Source organism: Vidua macroura, chromosome 3 (assembly GCF_024509145.1).
Source record: "Vidua macroura isolate BioBank_ID:100142 chromosome 3, ASM2450914v1, whole genome shotgun sequence".
Classification (NCBI taxonomy): domain Eukaryota; kingdom Metazoa; phylum Chordata; class Aves; order Passeriformes; family Viduidae; genus Vidua; species Vidua macroura.
In genome coordinates this window covers 102,614,987-102,638,889 of record NC_071573.1, presented here as the reverse complement: position 1 = coordinate 102,638,889, position 23,903 = coordinate 102,614,987, and the positions used below count along the sequence as shown (strand labels likewise).

Below are 23,903 nucleotides of genomic sequence, written 5' to 3'. Positions count from 1 at the left end.
TTGCCTTCTGCTATGAAGTAGAAAAAACAATTTTTGAGAGAAAGATTAACTTATCATGATGACACTCATATTCTTGTCTGGATTAACTTCTGGTAGGAGCAGGGAAGGTTCTTGTCCATGTAAAAAATAAAGCAGTGGTTTGGAGGAAGAGAGACTCTTCTGCAAGCTGCTTGTGTGTGAATCTGTGGTAACAATATGAATAACTCATTTACAGCTGCAGACAGTGAGCTGGTGAAAGTACCAAAGACGTTGGTTGTGAGGAGTTCTTGAAGAAGAGAATGAGAACTTGAAGCCATGAGGGAGCTGTGGAGAACGCTTAACTGTCAGGGAGGAAGGAGGGAAGTTTCACAGAACCTGCTGTGCTGGAGTTGAGCTGTCATTTAGCTGAGAGAGCTGAGTATGTTCAGTGTGAAGAAGGTTTGAGACAGGCCAGCAGCAGCCTTCACATACTGTGGCCGTGCTGTTTATCCACAGAACATCGACAGGATTTCCTTTGTATTTCTGTCTAGTTAATACTGGACTTGTCCTGACTTCATCTACCAGGTGTGTCATTCGCCTGCATAGTCCTGAACTGGAGTTTGGCTTGCCTTGTCCAGTCTTCTAATGTGCTGCCTTTGTCTCATCTGCTCGTTGTTCTTTTACAGGGTTTAGAATAAAATTTCGCCCAGGAACAATTGTTATGCTTTATAAACTTACACTTCTGAAGTAGTATTTTCATGATTTGGTGGCAGACAGCTTTGATCTTACTTGGAGTTCAGCTTTGTCTTTAAAATAGCTTTCACAAAATCAAAATGGGCTATTGCCTCTCAATTTTAATTGTATACACTAAGAAAAAAACCCCACACTGAGCTTATGAACTGTGCTTGTGTGGTGTTAGCTGACTTTTTTGATGTTTAGATTATTCATTCTAGGTTGCTTAGGAGAGAAAAAAGTTTCCCTCTCCCCAAATTTTATTAGTAGTTAACCACATTGTTAAAACATAGCTAGATTTGTTTATAAGAAATCAGTTATAACTTTCTCCTCTGGTGGTAGAGCTGCTTCAAAAGACCTGTCTTGCACACACTGCAGTGTGCGCTGCAGGGATTCTGAAGGTTAGTTAACTGTGGCGGCCAAAAGCTGTGGCAAAACCTTTTCCACCTGTTTATGCTGATCAGTTTTCCCAGAATACATGATGTTTTAGGCAGCAGCTGCATGTCAGTCTTGATAAATTTGTCACATCCTATGGATATTTCTGGAAAATGAAGCACTTCTCTCTCTGCTCTGTAGCACTTCTGTATCCCATAGTATATTGAACAGTTGGAAACTTAAAAATACAGGTAATCAGTTCTGTAGTTGCATTTACTAATTCACTGTTCACTGTTTTCATTAGTAAATTTACTAATTTACTAATTCACTAATTAAAAGAAAAGAATATTTTCATGCAATATGAACAGTGCAGTCCATATCACAGCTGTTTGAGACTGTATATCTGGGATGCATTTCTTAATTTCCTCTTCAGCTGTGAAGTAATTGTAACATAACAAAACTGTTCTAGAGACATAAGAATTGCAGAGCAACAGAAAGTGGTGTTGATTTCCCCATTGCTATCTGAGAAGATACAGACTTTGGACAAATGAGTTCCTAAATTAAATTAAAGAAGAATATTTTAGCTATTTTATGTATGTAACACACAGGCTTCCAAATGAGGAATAAATGAGTGTTTCTAACTATTTTTCAGACAGGGAGACATGATTAAAAAAGACAGCAAAGATTAATCTACTTCCAAAATGCCCCAAACCTACTTCTAAAAACATCAATGTCTTTCACCAAAAAGATACTGTTTCATAAATGTGTTGGGGCAAATTGCAATTTGCATTCAATGTGGATGAGTTTACAAGGGAAAAGATTTAAAGAAAAAATACTCTGAATTTTCAGCTTGAAGAGTCCTGGAGACAGGCCTGTTGTATGAAATGCTTAAAAGGGGAAATAAAGCAAACCCGCACAGTTGGTATTGAATTGGAATCTGACCTTAAAACTGAGTTAGACCTTCCTCTTTTGAAAGCTTGTCCTTGGAGAGAAAATAATCTTCAGGTTTCAATAAATGCAGTTGATATGATACAGAAACTACAATAGCATGGACTTCTTTTGTCAAAGAAAAGAATGGGAAGAATTGCCAAGCCAACGTAAACAATAGAGTGAAAAGAGCAATACAGGAAAAGTCAGCTCTTTTTGAAGAAACAGAGTTGAATACCTCCATAATCAGTCAATTTACTGGGTTCCAATCATATTTATTTTACTGTTGAAAAGAGAGAAGGGTAAAGGGTGGGGGAGAAGCAGTGGCTCAGGAAAAATAAAAAATACACAGCCATGCTAATATTTGTGTACAGTTATAGTATGGCACGGCCAATAGTTCTGTTAGTTGGGAAAGAAAGCCAGTGCCTTAGTGACTATGGTGACCTGTCACCAGCCATGTCTGGAGTTCCAAGTGCATAGGAATGCCAGCTTAACCTGCACGTGTCTCTGACCTCTGTGGGGTTTCAGGTACAAGAGCAAACCTGCGGAGTTGTGTAGCACAAGGAGAATGAGCTCTGGATCCAATGTATAGTGTGTATACAGCAGGCTGTCTGTGCATGCTGAATTCACACCTCAGCCCTGCTAGATCTCTCTCTGGTGTGCAGGGCATGTGTGGAGGTTCTGATGTGCCACCATTCAGCTGGATTTGCTGTACGGGTGTTGTAAACAAAACATTGTAGAAAAATGTGAATTCTGCCTCTTTTCAGATACGTGTTCACATCTGTATCTCTTTGTCTCATCTATATGCATGTTTTTGAATTTTCAGACTGCAATGGTATTTTGACAACTGAAGTCTTTCTCAACTGACTTGCTTCCATTACAACAACTGCTTTTCCTGAGTTTTTGTTGCTCTCTGTTTTTTCCATGAGTCACTGAAGTTACTGAAATTAGAAACCTGAGGGGAAAAAAATAGTGCTAAAGCATAAATATCAGTTAAGAACAAACCTTGTGATAAATGTTGAGATAAATACAGCATCCTAATATTTGCCTTTATAAAGGGCTTAGGTCTCATCCTTTCTTTGTCTCAAGACTGGTTTATTCCAGTCCTTGTATGCAATTTCAAATACAAGAGTTTTTATTAACTCTTCAGAATGAGTAGAGATAGTAAGTACAGTTGGATACAGTCATGTAGGGGACAGAAGAGTTACATATTTTATTAGTATTGTTGAGAAGGTGAATGGAGTTAGGAGTCAGCTCTGAGTGCTGTGGGTTCTGCTAGGGTTTTTTTGTATGTGTGTTCTGAGCTCACCAAGAAACTTACCTGTTAAGAGTGACTTTACATAAATGCTGAATTATACTAGGATGAAAAATCTAAAAATCTTGCGGCTGTATCTTTATTGGTGGTGTTTTCTTTAAGCATTTAGAGAAGATGGTTTCTGAATGCTGCTTGACTCTTGGTGAGAATTTAAAAATATAAAATTCCTCTCCAGCTTATTCCAGTGGTGAACCTGAATACTTTTAAAAAGGCAAATGGAGCCAGAGCAGAAAATACTTTAAGAAGTATTTTCCATGGCTTATCCACACACCTGACTTAAAACATTTAACTGAAACCTTTTATGCTGTGAGAAGGGAAAAAAGATAGGGGTAGACATTTTGCAGTTAAGATTGCACTGCATGACGATTCTTTCCCATGAAATGAAAAATCTTTTCCTCTTTAGTGTTTCATAGTGAGGTCTGTTAATAAGCGTTTATGGAAGACTTCTGAAGTGTGCTTTTAGCACTTCTGGAATTGAGGCGTCTGGACAACTGTGGGTTTCACTCCTGCAAAATCTTGTGCTGAAACATGATATTTGGCCAGAAGGCAAATGGCCAACAATAGTTTTCAGGGGAGGAAAGTAAGTACAGGCAAGCACGCTGCAACATTTACTTGAAGTTTCTCAAGTGAGAAATAACATACATCTATAATATATGTCTCAAATATCCTCAGCTAGATATTTTCTAGATATAGTAAACTTGCATAAGACTTTATTCTAGGATGTCATTCTGTTTTTGAACCCAAGTACATCGTGGTTTATCTTCTGTGTCATGCAGCAGGTAGTTAACATTTCAGCTACATATTGTGTAGAACAGCATCTGCTGTTTATTGTAAATGAGGCCCAGTCTCATCAGTATTTACAGTATATAAGGAAGTACAGTGAAATATCATTTCCCATTTAAGTGAAATGATAACATGAACAACATGGTATCAGTCTTGGCATATTGTTTCTTTCTTCTAGGATTCTTCAATCTGCTCTGGCATTTAGAAAACGGACTTCATACACTTCTTGCCTCTAGTCATTCATATTGCTTGTCTCTGTACTTTTCACCTTTAGTTTTATTGTACTCTTTTGAGAAGACAGACAGAGAGAGTCAGAGTTGCACATTGCTGTGTCCCTTGATGGATTTTGGAGTTGCAGGGAAAGGGGGAAGAAAAGGAACTTTCACAGAGAGCAAAGCCTGGGAACTTGAATTGAGTGAGATCTTTCTTAACCATTACTTTTTTTAAGCAGTAAACCTTCAGCTTCAGTTGTTGCTGTAAACCTGGGATGTTAGGGAAGTTATTTTTAATGTTGTCTCTATGAAATTCATTACTTGTAATATTTGGAAAGGATTCTAGTTCAAAGTCTATTTAAAATTAATATTTGAAGCAGTTGGAATTTAAGGGCAAACACAAGTGGCTTTTTTGTTATAGGGATAGGGAAGAAAGTATAAATTTTTAGATGGGAAAAGGGAAATGCAAATTATTTTCTGAAAATAGTTAGGGATATGGGGTAATTGCATGTCTGCAAAAAGAAGCATTTGCTAAGAACTGTTGACTTGGGGTGAGTAACGCTTGCAGAAAAATTAAACTTTTTAGTCTTTAATAATTGTTTATCAGAGTGAGTGAAGTAACTCAACTATGTTATGAATAATTGGAGGTTAGAAACATGTAATTTGTATTGTTACATAAGCCGGTTAAAAATATGCACGTTTTGCCAAATTTAATGGTAAGCCTTTTGTGCTACTGAATCTGTAAAGAAATGGCTTCTTATTTGGAACTATATGCCCTGGGTGACTTGACCACATCTATGGGAAGTAAGCTGGATATGACAGCAAAATTATGAAGAATATGTTCAATGTGGTATTTGGCAGTATAAGCTTGGATCAGTAGATTTTTCTTTAATTTTTTTTTCTTTTTTCCTTTCCAATCCCATATGGAGGGATCATAGCATTAGGATTGTGTGTGTGCATTTTGAGATGTCTTGGTTCCTTGTCATTCAGATCTCATTCATGCAGGAGTGGTTTTAAATTTGCATTCTAAACATCTGTATCTGTTTATTTGTAGTAATTTTCTCTTTTAATAATTTGTTATTCTAATGAGGAGAATGTTGAAGTTTAAATATCTGTTAAATGTGTGCACCTCTTTCCTTACTATTTTGCGTGGCTTCTTTCTCTCAATAACAACCAAAGCAATCACTGGAAGTACAGCCAAACCAAAGAAAATTTCCCCAAATTTTCTTCTGGGCTTCTGAGATTAGATAGGAAGATTTATTCAGGTGGAAAGCTCTTAAGACAGTCATGAATGTGCAGGTAACTACTGGGAACAAGGCTTCACTTTCAGAGTAAATACAATAAGTGATATGTGCTGCAATTTTCTTAAGGGGTCTTGCTGTAATTATTTACTTACTATGTGTGTCCCCTCTTGCTCCACTGTCAGGTAAAGGCATCAGATACTCTTGCAAAAGCCAGATTTTGAAAGAGAGTGGTAGGGGCACAGTTTGTATTCTCTTTAGTAGAATAATGGAATAGTTTATATTGGAAAAGACCCTTAAGATCAAGTCCAGCTTCAAACCTTACTCTGCCAAGTTCGCCTCTGAACCATGTCCTTAAGTGCCACACCTCCTTGTCTTTAAATACCTTCCAGGGATGGAGACTCAGCCAAGAGGTGAGTGAGAGAAACTGATAGAGAGGGTCAGACCTTGTTTTAACCAGGTTCCTTCGTACTCTTTGGGCTCTTCTTAGTGACCTGTGGGAAGGAATGGGACCAAGGGAACGGCAGGATCTAGTGCATGTTCTTTTCTTTCTGATTCTTCAGCCTCTGAAACTGCTTAGGCCCTCAGGCTGCTTTTAGAGCTTCCATTGCCAGCTGGTCCTTGCCAACAGCTGAATATCTCCTTGCCCCTGTAGTTTATAAAAAAGCAATTGTTATTTATTGCTTTATTAATAAAGAAATAATCTCAAATGAGCCTGTAGGACTTGACTACATCAAATAATTTTAACAAAGTGTATTACAAATTTTGGAGACAGAATAAATAGTTAAGACATTAGTATGTGAGCTAATGTTGGAGGAAAAAGCTATCTGTAATGTGAAATTGGAGTTGTTACCTGAAAATCTTCTCTTAATGTTATTCTGTCATAGTAGTTCTGCTACAGTTTTGCAGACATTTGAAACAGCTGGTGAAATGAAGCCCTTGTCTGTCCTTTGCTGTATAAGAGCACCTTTTTTTTTTCCCATTAAGAAGGTGTGTTAGTATTAAAAAGCCCCCACCTAATTCCTCCCAAAAGAACAACATCAACAAAAAAACCCCAAACCCAACCAACCAGCTGAAAAACCAAACAAGCCCCTTGTCACTTGAAAACAGGGTCTCCTCAAACCCTTCATGTTCGATTAGTCTGAGACCCTCGTGCCAGACCAGTCTGTCAGTGTCCCATTATGGGGACTCTTCATGGAGGGGTGCTAGGTCAGAGGGCAGTTCTGCACCAAGCAGAGACCCCTCCTGCATCTGCACACCTTTATTCAAGTGAGTTCCCTGCTGCCTGTGGCTGCCAGTCTCCTTGAAGGACTCAGGCTTACAGTTTATGGAATTCCACTCTTTATTAATAAAATTGTGACAGGTTAAGGTTCAAGGATTGCTGGTGATAGTATCTGACTGTAAAAATGTATGCAAAGCAATATGTATTACTAAATGTAGCAAGCTCTACTCCCTAACAAAAGTTAGCTCGAGATACTCATTTGGTATGTATAACGTTGGGATGGGAATATGCACCAGTCCAGAGTGTTTTTGCATGGTTGATTCAACAGCAAGACATCTTCCTTAATCTCCTTTAGGTTTTAGCTGCTCTGTGATTTATCAGCTAAAAGTACTGCTGAATTCTCTCCTCTGCAAGGATTTCAGCAAAGCCTGGCCATGGTGTCTTCACTCTGCTCCACCCTTCATTTAGGCCCCCATGGCACGTATTGTGTGGGGGAAATCGGCACACTGACCTCATTCCATGCAGGGAGGAGCAACTGCATTTTCCTCTATAATTTCCATGCTGTTACAGCTTGTTATAGCTGTGTCTACAACTTTCCACTTTTCTTTAATTTTACCCCCACTCTTTCCCTGCATTCACACCCCCTGCTTCCCCAAACAAAATAACCAACCAAACAACATCCCCTTAAAATGCCTTCTTAAGCCTACTGTGAAATGAACGGGAAAAATTTGCTAAGAGATGAAATTGTCGTAGATAAATTTTGTTCCGCTTTCTTTTCTGTTAAATAGAACACAGAACGAGAGAGCATTATCATTGAAATATCAAGTCCTGCTTGTACTGTCTTGATTTTATATTTTGGAAGACAGTATTAATCACAGTTTGGCTTTTCTGGTCTCTGACATTTCAGCTGATAAAGATAATTTTTTCATTACAAACTGGGACTTCCATAATAACATTCTCATGCACGACATTTGAAATATGACTATATTAATTTAGTTTATGAAGTCAGTTTTAAGCATTAAATTATTCATAAATTATGTTTAAGATTTAAACAACTACAGCACCCATTATCCCCAAAATGTATGGGCTGATGATGAATCTTTCAAAAATAAGAAAGTGGCTTTATTCCTGTTTATACCACAAATGTTAGTTTGGAGATTTCTTTATTAATAATTTTTTAATGATGTTGCTACATGGTGCATAATTATAAAGACAGCCATAGAGTGTCTTGTTCAGGTGAACTAGGATTGAAAGCAGGTGTTGCTAGAGCTCTGACACAGGAAGTAGCAGTGTTCCATCCTCACCCCTTCATTTGTTTGACTTCTATAATCTGCAGACCTGTCTCTACCATTTCACTGTTGGATTATTACAGTATGTATAATTTGGAGGATTGGAATGATTGTTTTAAAACACAAAGTATTGCTTGCTGATGCACAGAGGAGGGAAAGAAAAGAGTGACCAGGGTTCTGGGTGATACATGTATGTGTATGGGGCAGGGCAGTTCATGGCCATGCCTTGCTTTGTTCAGTGAGTTTAATGGCTATTGCTAAATGAGATGGAGTTACTTATTTTTAGCTTTTTGTTTCAATTCTTACTATATTGTGAAATTGATTTGTTGGTTGGAGTTCTGTTTTTTTTAAGCTACTGAGTTACAGTGCTGCTCTTCAAGGGATGTGAAGATTGTGTCATTTGTTAGTTTATAAATCAGGATTGTCTTTATAGTATAGCTGTTGCTGTTTATTTTCAGGGTCAGGAGAAAGTGAATTAAATTTAAAATAGCTTATTGTTTCAGTATGCTGTGCCTCTAATGTCTCTACTTGGTACATGGTGTACATGGTTTGTCTCTTAGTTCTACAAGTGCCAGAACCTGTGAAGTTCTTCATAAACCCCACTGGTTTATGTTCTGCATAGCTTGACATGGTTTTCTAGTGTTTTATGCTGCATAAGCAGCTAGCCTTCTACACCAAGCCATAACTAATAATTCTAGTAAAAATCCATAATGTTCTTAACCTGCATCTTAAACAGGTTTTTGTTTTCTTCAACCTCAGTATTTAGAGGATGTTTCACTGTAGAAGTTTGTAGTCAGAAACTCACATTAAACTTGAGAAAGTCAGCACAGCAGGGCATATGTAGTCTCAGTATGAGGTTTTGTGCTAAAATTTGAACATTTGTTTTTTTTTTCAAGTTGTGAATACCATAGGTTTTTACTCTTTTCAGTCGTTTGTGACAGCATATGAAGTCAGAATACTTAGTGTGAAATGGTAAAAACTCTGAAAATATATAATGAGTTTTTTCCTTTGTTAAAAACATGGTCAGTAAGAAAATTTATTAGTCTTTTTTATTTGCTCTTTAATGGTATAGGTAGAATGTGGGTTTGTATGGATAACATACAGGCAAAACCATACTTGTTAAGCTGCACTAAGAATGAATCTTAAATAATTGATATTGTAATTGACTGACATGCTTATTATGAATTCACTGAAATATTTTTGTATGCTTTGTATTCCATTAATTCAGTTGCCATACCAGATTAAAAGTACATAAAATTATGTAAAGTTTCTCTTTTTTGTCATACTAGCTACAAGAAGGGGACATTGGAAATTCTTCCTTGGAATGAGCAGAAACATCGTGAAGAAGACTGGTGTGAAAAACAAGAATGCAGGTAAGTAGATACAAAAGCAAAAGTATAAAGAATTTATTTACAAATTCTTAAAATGTGGGAATGGACCCAGTAAGACTCACTATTTTTGTACACACTAACTTGTGTTCTCAGCTTTCTAAGGGAGACTGACTGAGCCAAATGGAAAGCAGAGGTTGTGCAAACCTGGATCTTCAGTAGAGAGCGTTCTTTCTTTCATGATCTGTCACATGTTTGAAATCTCTTATTAGTTCAGTAGAAAGGATTCTTTCTTTCTTGCTCTATCTCCTCTTCAAAATCTCTCAGTAGTTCCTTTGCTGACAAAAACTAACACTCACTGTGGTAGGTTGATTGTATAATTTTCTTTCAGAAGTTTTAGGAAGAAGGCTGATGTTAAAAAAATATAGGTAAACAAATATATACTTAAACATATACTTATTTTTTTCAAAGGATGATTATTGAACCCACTTTGCAAGATGAAGGCCAGTTTCTGTATGAAAAACAACCTGAGTTGCTGAAGTACAGGACTACTGACCTTTCTGTAGACCTTGTCACTGATTGGTATTTGAGCAGAGCACAAGAAATTGAAGAATATGCAATGCAGGTGAGAATAGTTGTGAGGAAATGATGGTGGCGGAACAGCCTTCTTCAACAGAATCCTTAACAGTCTTAATGCATATTAATAGGATACTTTTCCCTCAGTAATGTACACTGTCTCAACTTCATTATGGCTTTTGAAGTACTTGCTTTTTCTTCTGCATTGTACTTAGGCTTGCTCTAAAGTTTACTCAGCCAAATAATTAATCCATAGAAATGAATAAGGAAGCCACTAGGTTCTGTTTCATTTGATTTACCATAGCAGACAGTAGGTCTTTTGTAATCCAAGAGAAGTGTTTACCATTGCATTTTATGTTTGTAACTAAGGGAGGGAAAGTTGTGTGCAGCATGTTGGGAACGTGTTTTATGACCTGTCACATGCTGCTGTGTTACGTATATTGATACGTGCCTGTCACACGTGTCACTGCCATGTCAGTAAATGGTCCTGTCATGACTTCTTCCTGGCAGCTTTATTGTGTGTCTGTGGGACTACCATGCAGTTTATTTCTGCTTGATTTTCTTTATATATTAAAAGTGTTTGAAGCTCTATTGCACATAAGAACAGAGCTCATCACTCATGTGCTCTGGTATTTTATTGCTTCTCAAGCCAATTTAGCTGCATGAAAAGGAGGGTGACTGGATGTATTGCTATAGTTAGTTCTGATGAGTGAGTTTCTGCAAGTTTGACTCCACCAGGGCTCTTTTTAAACATAGTTGCTTCTGATCTTAACCAATCAGTAGGTATCAAAATAAAAGCAACTTCCAATGATCAATTAAATAATATAACATATAAATCAGTTGCAGTCTCTTCAAGACTTATGTCTGCCTTGCTGAATATTTACAGGCAGTATTGTGTTCTTTGAAATCAAAATAGAACCTTTCATGTAACAGTAGTTTCAGTCACTGGCGAAAGACTGTTATTGGTTTTTGTGATGTAAAATGCAACAATTAAAATTATTAAATCATGGTCAACTAGAAAAGCCATATTGCATGTTAGTTACCTGATTGTCTTAGTTTAAAGCAATCCTTCATATTCCATATACTGAGATGAGCTGTGTGTGATCTCCAGAAGGACTAATATTCTAATATACATGCATCTATATGATGCATCTTGGTTAAAAGCATATAACAGTATCATCCCCTAAGATTAAGCATTTTATGTGGTCTTCATAAAGCTGAGAAGAGCAATCCATTTAGGACTATGAAGTCCACAAAGACTTCTAGGAACTTCAAATTGCCTGTTAAGCAACAGGGGAATAAAATAGGTGCTCAGACAGGACTCAGATTGAAGATGGTGTTTGGCAAACAGTTGTACAGCAGTGTTTTTAAAATTATTTTTCAGGTTGACTGTGCTCTGTCCCTTGTTCGTCTTGGCATGGAGAGGAACATTCCTGGTCTGCAGGTGCTTTGTGACAATCTGATCACTCTTGAGACAGTGGTTTATGAGACTGATGGTGATCGGACTTTGACTTTGAAGGAACTTCTAGAGATGAAAGACATTGAGAAGCTGAGACTTTTGATGAAGAATGTAAGTATTTTGAATATATCAGTAAATATAGCTTGAAATCCAGTAACTCAGATTACCCTGGATGCTATGTATATAAAGACACTTATTTTTCTGGTGAACCTCCATCTTTAATTCAACAAAAATTAAATTTGCTCAGTTTTCTCAAAGACCTGCTTTATCCCTGGCTGAGGACTCAGTGTTAATAAATCTTACTTTGAAAGCTGTGAATTCCCTTTTCATTGGCCTTTTTTTAAAGGATCTTCAGTTTAGCTCTTAATGATGCTGCAGATATAACAACATTCAGTGTTTTTCTTGGATGTTTTTCGGTGTCTTTAAATATTGTCAAGCAATTTTTATATTTGCCTCTGCACCAGATGTATGTTTTTGTCTTTGTCCTGTGCTTGAGCATGGAATTTCAGTGTAGCAAATGACCTCTTGCAAGGGTTGAAAAATAGCTAGAGATGGAACAAGGATCTGAAATTCAGTTGAAGAGCACATAAGCAGCAGAGGAAAATAGGAAAATACTCAGAAATTAAATATAATTGCTTGGCTGTGTTTTTTTTGGGGGGAGGTGGGTTTGGGTTGGTCTTTTTTTGTTTGTTTGTTTTGGTTTTGGATTTATGTAGCCACTCATCACTTGTTTTTCTATCTTGCATTATTGCTGAATTACTGAAAGCAATGCTACTCTGTCATGCTTGCATGGTCTTTCACTCATTCTGAAACTGCAGGAGGAAGACAGGCTTTCCTCACATAATGGGCTTTCTTTCTGTTCTGCTCAGTTTCCCCAAGCCATTGGGTAGCAGATTGTTTCAGTGCTTCATGATGTAGTGATCTCTTTGTGATAGGTGAAGATAACTGTTTCAGTTGCATTGATCAAAAAAGGTTCCCTTTGTTTTTTGCTTTTCCTAGTTTTGGACCTGTTCTTATATTTCCTCTCTGTAACTCTGTGTGCTTTCCAGTCCTCAGATGAAAAATATGTGAAGAATGTTTATCAGTGGATGATCCCTTTTCTCCACCGCTGTGAAAACCAGTCCCCTGGTCTAGCAAACGCCCTTTTTAAAGAATACTTAGTAACATTGGCAAAGGAAGACTTGACTCTACCTCTGAAGATATTTCAGAATTCAAAACCTGATGTAAGTAAAGAGCTCTGTTGATTCTGCTGGTTTCTTTGGAAATCCTTGTCCTGAAGAGATGAATTCGGAAATAGTTAGTTTGTCTAAGTCAGATCATCCTTCTAATCTTTCCAGTTTTCTTGGACCCAGGATATGTTATGTTTTAGAAAACATTAATTTAAAAGTGTTTTACCATAAATTATAATGCAGCTAAACTGTCCTTGATGAGGCTGTCAAACGAATGTAATAATTATTCTAGCCTAGTAGAATAAAAATTATTGAATGGATTCTTCTTCTAAATAATTTCATTACCTGTTTAAAGTAAATTCGTGGCATATTTCCTTTATAAAAAGTGGATATGAAAGAGTTTAATGATCTCACTTTTTTTCTTGAGGAATTTTACTAGGAGTAGATTTTAAGTTACTTCCCCCTCTCCTGCCTTCCACAGCAAATGTAAAGAATAAAGTGGGGGCCATTAGAATTGAGGTGAGAGTTCAATGAGTAAGGGTTGAAATTGCCTTCTGTGTGAGTGTTTCATGCTGCTTCTTTGGCTTAAATAATTATTCCAGAGCACACAGGCACATATTTGCATGCTACTGAATGTTCAGAGTGTATGGACAGAAATCAAGCAGCAAAGCACAACCACAGCTCTTTTATGTGTGTTGGTACTGTTGTACATATTAAGTAAGTCTGACAAATGTTTGCAGCAGTTGCCTTCCCCTGTCCTGCACTTTTTCCACTTCTCAAATTCAGAAAGCGTATAATGGCATACCCCTGTTCTTTCAAGTGTCTGCACTGCAGAAAACTAGCCAAGATAAGTTTCTGGTTGTGATTTTACCAGGTTATTAGCAAGAGACATTCTAATTGCACCTGAAGACAATTTATTTACTTGGAGTACACATATTTTTATATTTAAAAGAAAATTAACTGTTGAATTAGAAGCAAGAAATAAAAACCAGTTTACTTTCTTTTCTTGTTAGTGTCAGCCAAAAATTATTCCTGATCAGGACCAGCTTATGATTACAGCGTTGGAGTGTATTTATAGCTGTGAGCGAGATGACCAGCTCTCTCTCTGTTATGATATTTTGGAATGCCTTCCACAAAGAGGATATGGGTAAACATTTTCAGTTAGTTGTTTGTAAATATTTTAGAAATATTAAATGTAGTTGTGAATTAATGCTTTAAAAATGTTGTTAAGTTACTAAAGGGTGGACAGAGTTACTGGAATATTTTATTCACCTCTGAGCTGCCATGACTGTAATGTATTTATCTATATGCTTCTGCTGTGTACATATTCTACCAGTTAATGCAGCAAAACAAGAGTAAAAGTAGCAGCCTAGACCAAGGCTTCTGTACTGTTTCTTAGACTTGTACAGTCTGATGAATTGAGACCAAGTGTTAAGGCTGTCTTACTGGTTTTGTTACGATAGTGGCATCTTGCACTTAACTTAAAAGCAGCAATATGTCCCCGTGAGAGAGGGAAAATAGAAAAGCCTATTGAGGGACAAGTAATGCTCAAGAAAGTGAAAGCTTGAAGAGGAGATTTCCTGTGATCTGTGAGGTGCAAACTATTCTTCCAGTATCTTTTACATGAAGGAAGGAGAAAAGTCTAAGGAAGAAGGAAGACCTTTGCTCCTGGGAGACTGAGGGACCCTCTAAATTTTAATTGTCTTTACAGCAAGAAGCCCAACAGTTTTAATATTTGCAAGTAAACATATATTTGATTTTAATCAAGGAGTGTGTCAGACTGCTTATCTTCATATCTCTGTAATATGAATTACAAGAGGAAATTATAAGGAGTATGCATGTATGTATATATTTAATTGTGTGATATCATTGCAGGCCTGAAACAGATAAAACTAACACTCTTCATGATGAAGTAGATGAACTGGAACAAATTCTTAGGTATTTAATTTTTCTAAAATAAATACTGTATCTCACAGAAATCACTAGACATAGCCAAGAACTCTTTATTATAAGAAACCAGCAAAAATATTTCTCTTTTTTTAATGCTGTCAACAAGATTTTCTGTATGTTTTTTATATTCAGAACATAGAAATTTTGAATGGTTTTATCTATTTGACTATTATAAATCTCTAGAGATATTTTTCTTGGAATAGAAGTTTATGGGTTATGTTTTGTTTTTTCTGTTTTCTTTTTTTTTTTTTTTGAGGGGGGCTTTCTTGGGGATATTTTTTTATTTGTTTGGTTGGGGATTTTTTTTTTACTTGTTTTATTTTTGATGGGTTTTTTTGGCAAGGAGGAGGCAAGGAGGGTTAACCTGAGGAGTTTGTTTTGATCTTGATACTCTATAATGCTTTGAGTGATTAAAGACTAAAACTGTGAAGGTATGTCATCAAGTATTGGTGGTATGTGTTTACCCTACAGTATTATTAATGTACATATATTTTAAAAAATGTAGGTAATGTTACTCTGGCTAATATATAATGTAAGAAATTTTCTGGAGACTGTTTGCATTTGCAGTGCATATTTTGAGAGAGCTTTCAGAGTCCTGCTGCTGCAGCAGTAGCTGCACAGCTGTGCAGGGCTCTGACAGGCTGGCTGTGTTGCAGTGTGGCGGAGCTGCTGGAGAAGCACGGCCTGCAGAAGCCGGTTTCCTTTGTGAAGAACACCAAGGACAGTGCGGAGGAGGCTCGGAAGCTGATGGTCAGGCTGACCAGGCACACAGGTCGCAAGTTAGTATTCCAAGGGGAGTGGGGGAGAAGAGGGGAAGGGCAGTGAGGTAACACAGCCTGCCTGCCTGCTTTGTGGCAGTTGGGAACTGAGGTGGTCACCCTGCAGACAGTGTACATAAACACTTTTATTGAACTGATGATTAATGTGATTAGTGTTTTGGCTGCATTCTCCCCAGTCAAAAATCTCTGCCTGCCTTCAGACCTGCTTTAGTATGTTGATGTTCAAGTAAACAAGCTTAAAATGCATACTGGCTGCAAAATACGGCAGGATGATGAACTGTGAAAGTTAACATATTGTAAAAAAGATCCTTTAAGACCTATTTAATTTTATTGAGAGTGTAGGATTTGTAAAATAATTCTTTGGTTTTTTTGGCATGTTTTCTTGGAATCCTTGTAATAGGGTAATTTATTGATTTTTAGGTATTGATTCTACCAGTTGAATATTTTCCCAGTATAATTTTTCAATTTTTCTAGTTTAACTCATCTTTCATTTAACTCATCTTTCAACTGCATATGAATTATTAAATGGCTCTTGGTATAAGCAGATAAAAATTTTGAATTGTGGGAAAACCAGCTGTAACTGTGATTTGTCTTTGGGTGATTTGTCTTTCTTATTTAAAGCAAATATGCACAACAGTTTATCTGTGATGGTACAGTGGTATTTATATTTTTAGTAGTCTTAAAGCTTTTTAAGACTTTTAGAAACCTCTCTTTAGAAAATCAAGACAATGCCTCTGTAGGAAAAATGTTGATTTTTCCCACTCCTGTTGGAGACCTTTTGTTTTGCTAAAGTAAAAGCTAATGCCACATGAAAAAATCGCTATTAGCTGGAACTAGCTCATGCAATTTAAAAAGGTCTTTTTTCAATCTGAAAGGCTCAAGATAATGTCAAGAAACATACATAGTCTTTTTACTAGTGAAAGTTTTGGTAGAGCATAAGAAGTTGAAGCTTTGTGGATAAACAGAGATCCATAGATCCAGAGGGTCAAGAATCTGAATAGCACTCAGTTTTAAGAAACAAAAGCAAGTTGCAGCTTTATTCTCCTGTGGTTGCATGCCATTGATTAGTCCTTTGAGATTGCCTACAACGAACAGCAGTTTAATTATCCTCAGTTGCTGTTACAGACTTGGTTTTGCCCTGCAGTTCCCAGATCAGCAGGAAGATAGCACTTCCAACTTCCTGATACATTGTGGAACATTATCAAAACCTACTTGGGGGATCTTGAGAAAGATTGCTTAAATCCCTGTCTTATCCCACAGAAAACAAAAAAAGAACTTTGGCTACTGCACTGTTTTCAAACCATTTTATCCCACAGACACTGTTTTAATATTAATTAATGTTAAAAGCCTTCTGTCTTTGAATCACTTCTGGTTAAAACTCTAATTAAATATTGAAATAAAGTTTGAGAAAACTTATATTTTTGGTGGTGGAAATCTATTGCTTTTCTTCAAAATTGTTGGGGAAGAGAGTATTTAATTTTAAAAAATGTTTGTAGGCAACCGTCCGTTGGTGAGACGCAGTGGAAGGAATTGCTCCAGGATATGTTGGACATGCAGCAGAAAGTGTATAGGTGCTTACATTCAGATACTTGCTATGAGGTGAGTTTTATGTCTCCTTACTGACTTATGTCCCAAGTAAGCTACACATTCTTATTTCATATTGTTGTTCACAGGTGTAAATACATTTTTCTATGTTGTTACATGTTTATCTACTGCCTTTTTTTTCAAAATATTTTATTCAAGTAAAAAATTTCTGGTACTTATTAATTTTATCTAGAGCTCCTCTAGTAAATACCGTGTATATCTTTTATTAAAATTCAACTTTTTAGAAATTGAGTCAACTTAGTGAGATTTTCTTACATAGCCTGTAATTCTTTGTACAAATGTGTTTAGCAGTAAACACTCCAGACTCATGAAAATAAAATGTTATTGTCACTCAAGCATTTCTTAAACATAGATTTCTGGTTTGATGATATTTTGATGATATTTGATGATATCCAAGATCATTATAGGATTACGGACTTTCTGCTGCTTGCAATTGAAGTAAAATTATGTGAGATGAGAAATCTAATTTGAATGAAGGTAAAAACCCTTGCATGTGCATAAAATCCAAACCCCTGTCATTAGTATTTGCAAAAGACAGCTGTTCGACAGATGTAGAATTTGCTGTGACATATATTGTTTATTTTCATTTTCACTTCAGTGTACTGCACTTTATTACAGATGCATTAGTATGTCACTTACAATTAGTGTTTATATCTATACAGAAGCAGGTTTTATTGCAGTTTATAGAAGTGATTGCTTTTGTCTACCCCTCTGATTAGCTCTTAGGAGAAGTTTTAAAAGCAAATTATTAAAAAAACGAAGGAGGAAAAAGACAATGCTATTCAACTTCTATATAAGAAAAAACACTTTTTCTTTAGTTGTACAGCTAGAAAAACTGCAACATGTTTAATAATCATGGTTTTGTGGTAGGATACAACTTAGCGTACTTGAAATTTTTTTCAAGTGCATGTTAAGAAATTGTAGTACTAGAGCACTCTGCAAATAACGTATTTGCTTTATTCAGATCTTAATGTAAGTTTTCTGTTAACATTTTTTTTAACTCTGAAACACATGATTAGAAAACAAACACAACAAAGGGTTTTGGAAAAAATTATGTAGGAGTGCTGAAAAGGCTTTGAAATGTAGTGCTGTCATATGCAATTATACTTTGATAACTTCAAAATTGATAAATTGATGAGACAGTAATAATTTGCAATCCTGTGTATTTTTTAGCATGATGCTTACTCTCTTCTTGTTCCATGCATAGTGAATTTTGTGCTCTTGACTTCATAAATTTTGAGAGAGGTAAATGTTCTGTGTGTGATCTTTGAGGAGGAAGGGTCAGCTGTGATACTTTGTATCTCTTGCTGTTCCTTGAGGGTTGACATGTTGTGAAATGGAAGATCGCTTGTGTGATGTTCTTTAAGAAGCCCTGAACTATTTTCCTTTCCAGAGCATGAGATGGTTTGGGGAGGTTCTTCCTAGAAAAGAAGTATCTTGAAATAAAGTATGAAATAAATAATCTCAATCTCATTTATGCTCTCTTTCCCATGAAAGGTTGGACCAGATGATCTTTTGAGATCCCTTACAACCTTGGGTCTTCTATGATTCATTGATCCTCTTGAATTTGTTATGAACTTTAAAACCTTTGATAAATGCCATATTGTTGCAGCTGTGATATTTCTGTAATGATTAAATTTTTAATGTTTCTTTTCATTAGCGCAATATAACTTTACTCAAGAAAAAAGCAAAATACTTTTTTAAGGAATTGAGATCGAGTGTCTTAAATTTGGCAAAATTTCTACCTCGAAATAAATCAGATGTTTTGTGGCAGGTGCAGCATTTTATGAGTTTGCATTCTTTGAAGAAAGTCTTGATTGAAATTTAAAGAACATCTTATGTACTCAGTTCTAAATATTTTTAGTTACTTTAGGAATACAAAATTTCTTCTCTTACGTTGTTGGTTTTAAGGTCTTAATACTGAACTAGCCTTTCAGATTCTTACATCGTACTAACACCTCAGAATGTAGGTATATTTTGGTGTCTTAAGTCATACTGTAAAAAGACAGTTAATATGCTTTTTTTTAACTTTCACTAAATAGAAACTAGGTACTAGTTAATTTTAGCTTTACTTAAGTGCATTGTAGAAATACTTCCCTTGGTAGAAGTTAGATTTTCTGCTTGGACTGAATATATTCTTTTGGCTTCAAACATTCTTGTATTCAAAGGGGTTAATGCCATACAATGCAGATAAGCTTTTTTGAAGCTGCTGCTCCTGCAGGTTATTAAATTACTATTCTGTCTTTTAGATATTCACCGAAAGTCTCTTATGCTCAAGCAGTATAGACAATATCCACCTGGCTGGGCAAATGATGCATTGCAGTGTTTGGTCAGTGGATCTACCAAGTTCAAAAGGGAAGCCGCAGTACCGTGTCAGCTATGCCAGAAGCATTGAACTGGTTTTGGCTGCTGGTAGAGAATATTTCAATTCTTCAGCCAGTTTGACTGATAGCTGTATGGAATTGGCCAGGTAAATACACAACTATCATATACATAAACACAACTGATTTAATGTTGTCATATCATTAAGGTTTATTTGCTAGTATTGTGTGTCCCCCCCCCCCCTCAGTCTTCTGTTGAGAATCTTTTTCATAAGCAGTCTCTGGAAATACAGAGTAGTGTTGCTTTTAAGGCAAAGAGTTTGAAGACCCTTTTAATGCATAAGGGTTCTGTGACCAGACAAACTCTTAGGGTTTTATGGTGATACTTCAAAATACATGGTTTATAGCTCAAGTACTTGCCATGAATGTGTGACCCGGTGTTTATTCTGTTTAGCAACATGTTTTTGTCCTCCTCTGATTTACCACCAATCAGTTGGTAACTTAACTTGACTTTCTGTGAGTGATTATTGTGTATAGGTCTCCTAGTAGCCTTTGTGTATGAATTGCTTTAGGTAGAATGTATTTACAGAATACTAGGGTGGAAGACACCTTTAAGATCATTGAGTCCAACCCATGCCCTAACGCATCTCCTAAACCATGGCACTGAGTACCACATCCAGTCTATTTTTAAACACATCCAGGGATGGTGAGTCCACCACTTCCCCGGGCAGACAATTCCAGCTTCTCTGTAGCTCCTTTATTCCACTCCTATTTTAATCTTCACCCTGAAATATTTGTCAATATGCCAGAAAAATCTGATGGGTTCAGATGGGATGTTTAGCTAACATAAAATTTTGCTTTTGATTGAAAGTGTTCATTTTTAATTAACCAGTGGAGAAAAAATATGACAGACTGGACAAATCAAATACTTTCCTGATCTAATGTGTATGGTGATTTTAGCCATTTAAAACCGAGATGAGGTGCCATCTGGACAAGCTCAAGACGTGAAGCTCGTAACGCTAATGGAAGTTCAACAAGACCAAATGCTGGTGCTGCACCTGAGTTTGGGCAACCTCCTCTATCACTTCAGGCTAGGGGATGAACAGATCCAGAGTAGTCCTACTGAGAAGGACTGTGGGGTGCTGTGGGTGAGAGGCTGGACATGACCCAGCCATGTGCCCCTTGCAGCATAGAATGACAAATGTGTCCTGAGATGCATCCAAAGCAGCGTGGGCAGCAGGTGAGGGAGGGGATTCTGCCCCTCTGCTCTGGTGAGACCCCACCTGGGTGCTGCACCCAGCCCTGGATCCCAGCACAGGAAGGACATGGACCTGTTGGAGTGAGTTCAGACGGATGAAGCACCTCTCCTGTGAGGAAATCTGAGGGATTTGGGGATGTTCAGCTTGGAAAAGAGAAGGCTCTGGGATGACCTAAAGGTGTCCTTCCAGTACCTGAAGGAAGCCTGCAAGAAAGACAGAGAACGACTTTTTACAAGGGCATATAGTGGGACAAGGGGTAATGGTTTCAAGCTGGAGGAGACTAGGTTTAATTTAGATGTTTAAAAAAAAAACTTTACACTGAGGGTGGTGAGGCACTGGAACAGGTTGTCTCCAGAAGTTGTGGATGCCCCATCACTGGAAGTGTTCAAGGCTGGATTGGATGGGGTTCTTGAGCAACCTGGTCTAGTGGGAGGTGTCCCTGCCCATGGCAGGGGATTTGGAACTAGATGATGTTTAAAGTCCCTTCCAACATGTGGCCGTTCTATGATTCTATGATTTTGCATGTTGATTTTCTTTGTTCAATGTGTATTAGTAAAATTACATATGGCTACACTGTACCAGAATGGAGCTTGTATTTTAAAAAAACTATCTAAAATCTTATTACAAGAATATACTATTCATATGATTAAAAAAATATATATTTTGAATAATGTGCTCTTAATAATTTTATGCATTAATTAATTTTCAGAGGAATTTAGTGGGTTTTTTGTTGTTTTTTAATAAGCTTTGTTTTATTTACTATACCTAGTTGAGGAAACTGAATTTGTGACAATGACTCTTAATGTTTCACTTCCAGTCAACTTTTTGCAGTGTTTTGCTTTTATCTTCTACTATGTGGCAATATCAAAACATGATAGTGATAGGAGAAATATTTTCCAAAATAATTATGTATTTAAGTACTTACACCTTCAACATAATCTATAAATTCATTGCAGATCTAAATTCAGGAAGGTTTAGTTGATATGCTTATAACAACCAGTTGAAGGCAATGCAAAAATAGAAATTTGTTAAAATATTCAGACAGCTATAAGAGAGAGACTGTGTCAAACACCTCCCATGTGCATTACAAAAACAGTGAGTATTCTGACATTTCATAAGCACAGTAAATTACTGCTGGTAGTTGTTTGTTTTGTTTTACTCACCAGTTAACTTCTCCCACAAGTTTAATTTTAAATGTTTTCATCAGACTTCAGAAAAATGTCTTCTGTTCTTATTTAGGTGCTGTCTACAACTTATTGAAGACAGTCCAAGTGCTGTTCAGGAGGAGTTGGACCTCATTCGTGCTCTGGGCTACCTGGAAGAATTTGATGTGAAAAGATTACCACTGCAAGGTACTGCATAATTTTATTCTTTATATGATGACTTGAATCACAGGCATAAATATGCATGAGAAATAGTTACTATTACATAAGTGTGATATGATTAAACTAAAGAGTCTATATACTGCCTCCAAGCAGTTTACAGACACATAGAAAAAACTATATTTTCAATAGAGTTTTTTTAGCTTGTGAGGTGAGAACGATATTTGTATATGGTGTCTTTGATTTTTGACTTTTAGCAAGACTTTTAAGTATATGAAACTCCTGGTGACTGGAACAGAAAATTAGTTCATCTTTTATTTGCCAAATAATCTGCACTTGCCTGTGTGCTTTAAAATAACAGGTAGGAGAGAGGTACTTCATGCAGAGGCAATTTTCATGTCTCCACCGGGCTGTTTCATTGTGAAGTATATAAAACCCAGTGACAGTGGCAGTGAACTTTTACAAGGTATTTCTTCTGATGACATGCTTAAAACTAAATCTTTCGTAGCTCTGACTCCAGAGGAACAGAAGGTTGTTGAACAAAGGTTGGAAAGAAGTTATGATTATGTACATTGCATGAACCTTACTCATGGAACTGGCTGAGACGAGCACTAATCCATGAGATGTGCTGATGATAATGTTTTACTTTTGGCATTATGCAGAGAAATACTGGGGTTTATGAAAAGCACTTCTGGTGCTTTCTTCTTTGTGGAAAATGAAGTAGATGTTCTCAGCAGCTGTTGTTACTTTACTTTGGTGTTTTCTTTTTTTCCAGGTATTTATTCAAGTGAATTGATGCTCCACATGTTATATTCAGAAATCTTAACATTTCTGGACTGAGACTGTCAGATTTCTAAATCTTGTAGTCAGAAATCAGCTGTCCTTTTGATTTCTAGAGTAAAATTATTTTTCAGTCCATTTGTTCAGCCTGTGAAAAAGTGCATGTATTTTCTTTAACTTCTTTTGATGTGGACATGGAGGTATAATTTTAAAAAAGTAGTGATATAGTACTGCATTAACAGAATGTGTAATACGACTCATCTAGATTAATTAGAATATGTGAAATCATGCATGTAATTTCATTAATGATCCTGATTTATCCTTGCTTCAGTATCTTCCATGTAAATCAAATTAATCTAATAAGATCAAAATGATGTGTTCAAGTTTTATTGAAAGCCTTTAAATTATCTGTTACTTTGATAGAATGTCATTAAAGTACACTAAGGATCAGCTGTTCCCACAGCAATAGTCTTTTAGCAATATACTTTTATTTGCAGTTCTGTGTTTAGGTTTCTGTAGATCTTCCCCCACTTCTATTTTTAGCAAACTTAACAGTTTAAGTTTATGAACTACCATTATGCTATATTGTTATAAAATCTGGTTTGAAGACTCCTTATTAAAATAAAGTGTGAAGACAAGTCCGTCTTTAAGTGTTTGACCCATGGTATTATATCAGATTACTTTTAGTTATTTTATGCATTAAAAATTCCTGCTTAAATAATCAGTGACTGAAACCATATTATTGTTGTATGCTAATATATACCTGTGATAGAATATTAAAAATGAAACTAAAAATATGACCTTTCCTGCTCTTCTATTTGTATTCATTTTAGTCTAATTTCCAGAATTAATAGTGCTCATTATACTAATATGTCTTTGCTTATTGAGAGGCCTGATATCCTGTTTTAAGCCTGATATGCTAATGCAGTTTCTCCCCATGCAGCCATACACTCTTACTGAGTGTAAAGTGGGATATCTGCATGCTGTTCCTCTGTGTTCTGAGAACTTGCATAGTATGAAAGCATTACCTTTTAGAGCAGCAGCCTGAAGTTAGCCACCCACTAACGAGCTAAATAGAGCACTGAAATCAGTTCATGATATTAAATTATGCAGTTAAAATAATTGTTTAATTCTTGGTAAGTTTTTTTTTGAAATGCAGTACTAATTATAAGCTGCTCAGGATATGGTTGAAAGAACCTGGTGATTTGCAGACTATCCCTCCTTCCACTTCTCTGGAAATTTTAAAATAAATTAAAATGAGCTGAAGCATTTGCTAATGTCAGTTCTTTCAGTCTGTGTGA

General features: G+C 36.4%; 1 protein-coding gene across 2 annotated transcripts in view; it reads left to right on the top strand.

Moving 5' to 3' along the window:
- Positions 1-23,903, top strand: part of NBAS (NBAS subunit of NRZ tethering complex) — a 157,861-nt gene that overhangs the window by 34,099 nt on the left and 99,859 nt on the right. For both annotated transcript variants that reach the window (XM_053973135.1, XM_053973136.1), the window contains exons 22-31: positions 9,344-9,427; positions 9,854-10,007; positions 11,343-11,528; positions 12,467-12,640; positions 13,600-13,733; positions 14,462-14,524; positions 15,193-15,315; positions 16,812-16,914; positions 19,170-19,390; positions 21,740-21,852. In XM_053973135.1, coding sequence (XP_053829110.1) covers positions 9,344-9,427; positions 9,854-10,007; positions 11,343-11,528; positions 12,467-12,640; positions 13,600-13,733; positions 14,462-14,524; positions 15,193-15,315; positions 16,812-16,914; positions 19,170-19,390; positions 21,740-21,852 — 1,355 coding nt within the window. The remainder of the gene's footprint in view (positions 1-9,343; positions 9,428-9,853; positions 10,008-11,342; positions 11,529-12,466; positions 12,641-13,599; positions 13,734-14,461; positions 14,525-15,192; positions 15,316-16,811; positions 16,915-19,169; positions 19,391-21,739; positions 21,853-23,903) is intronic.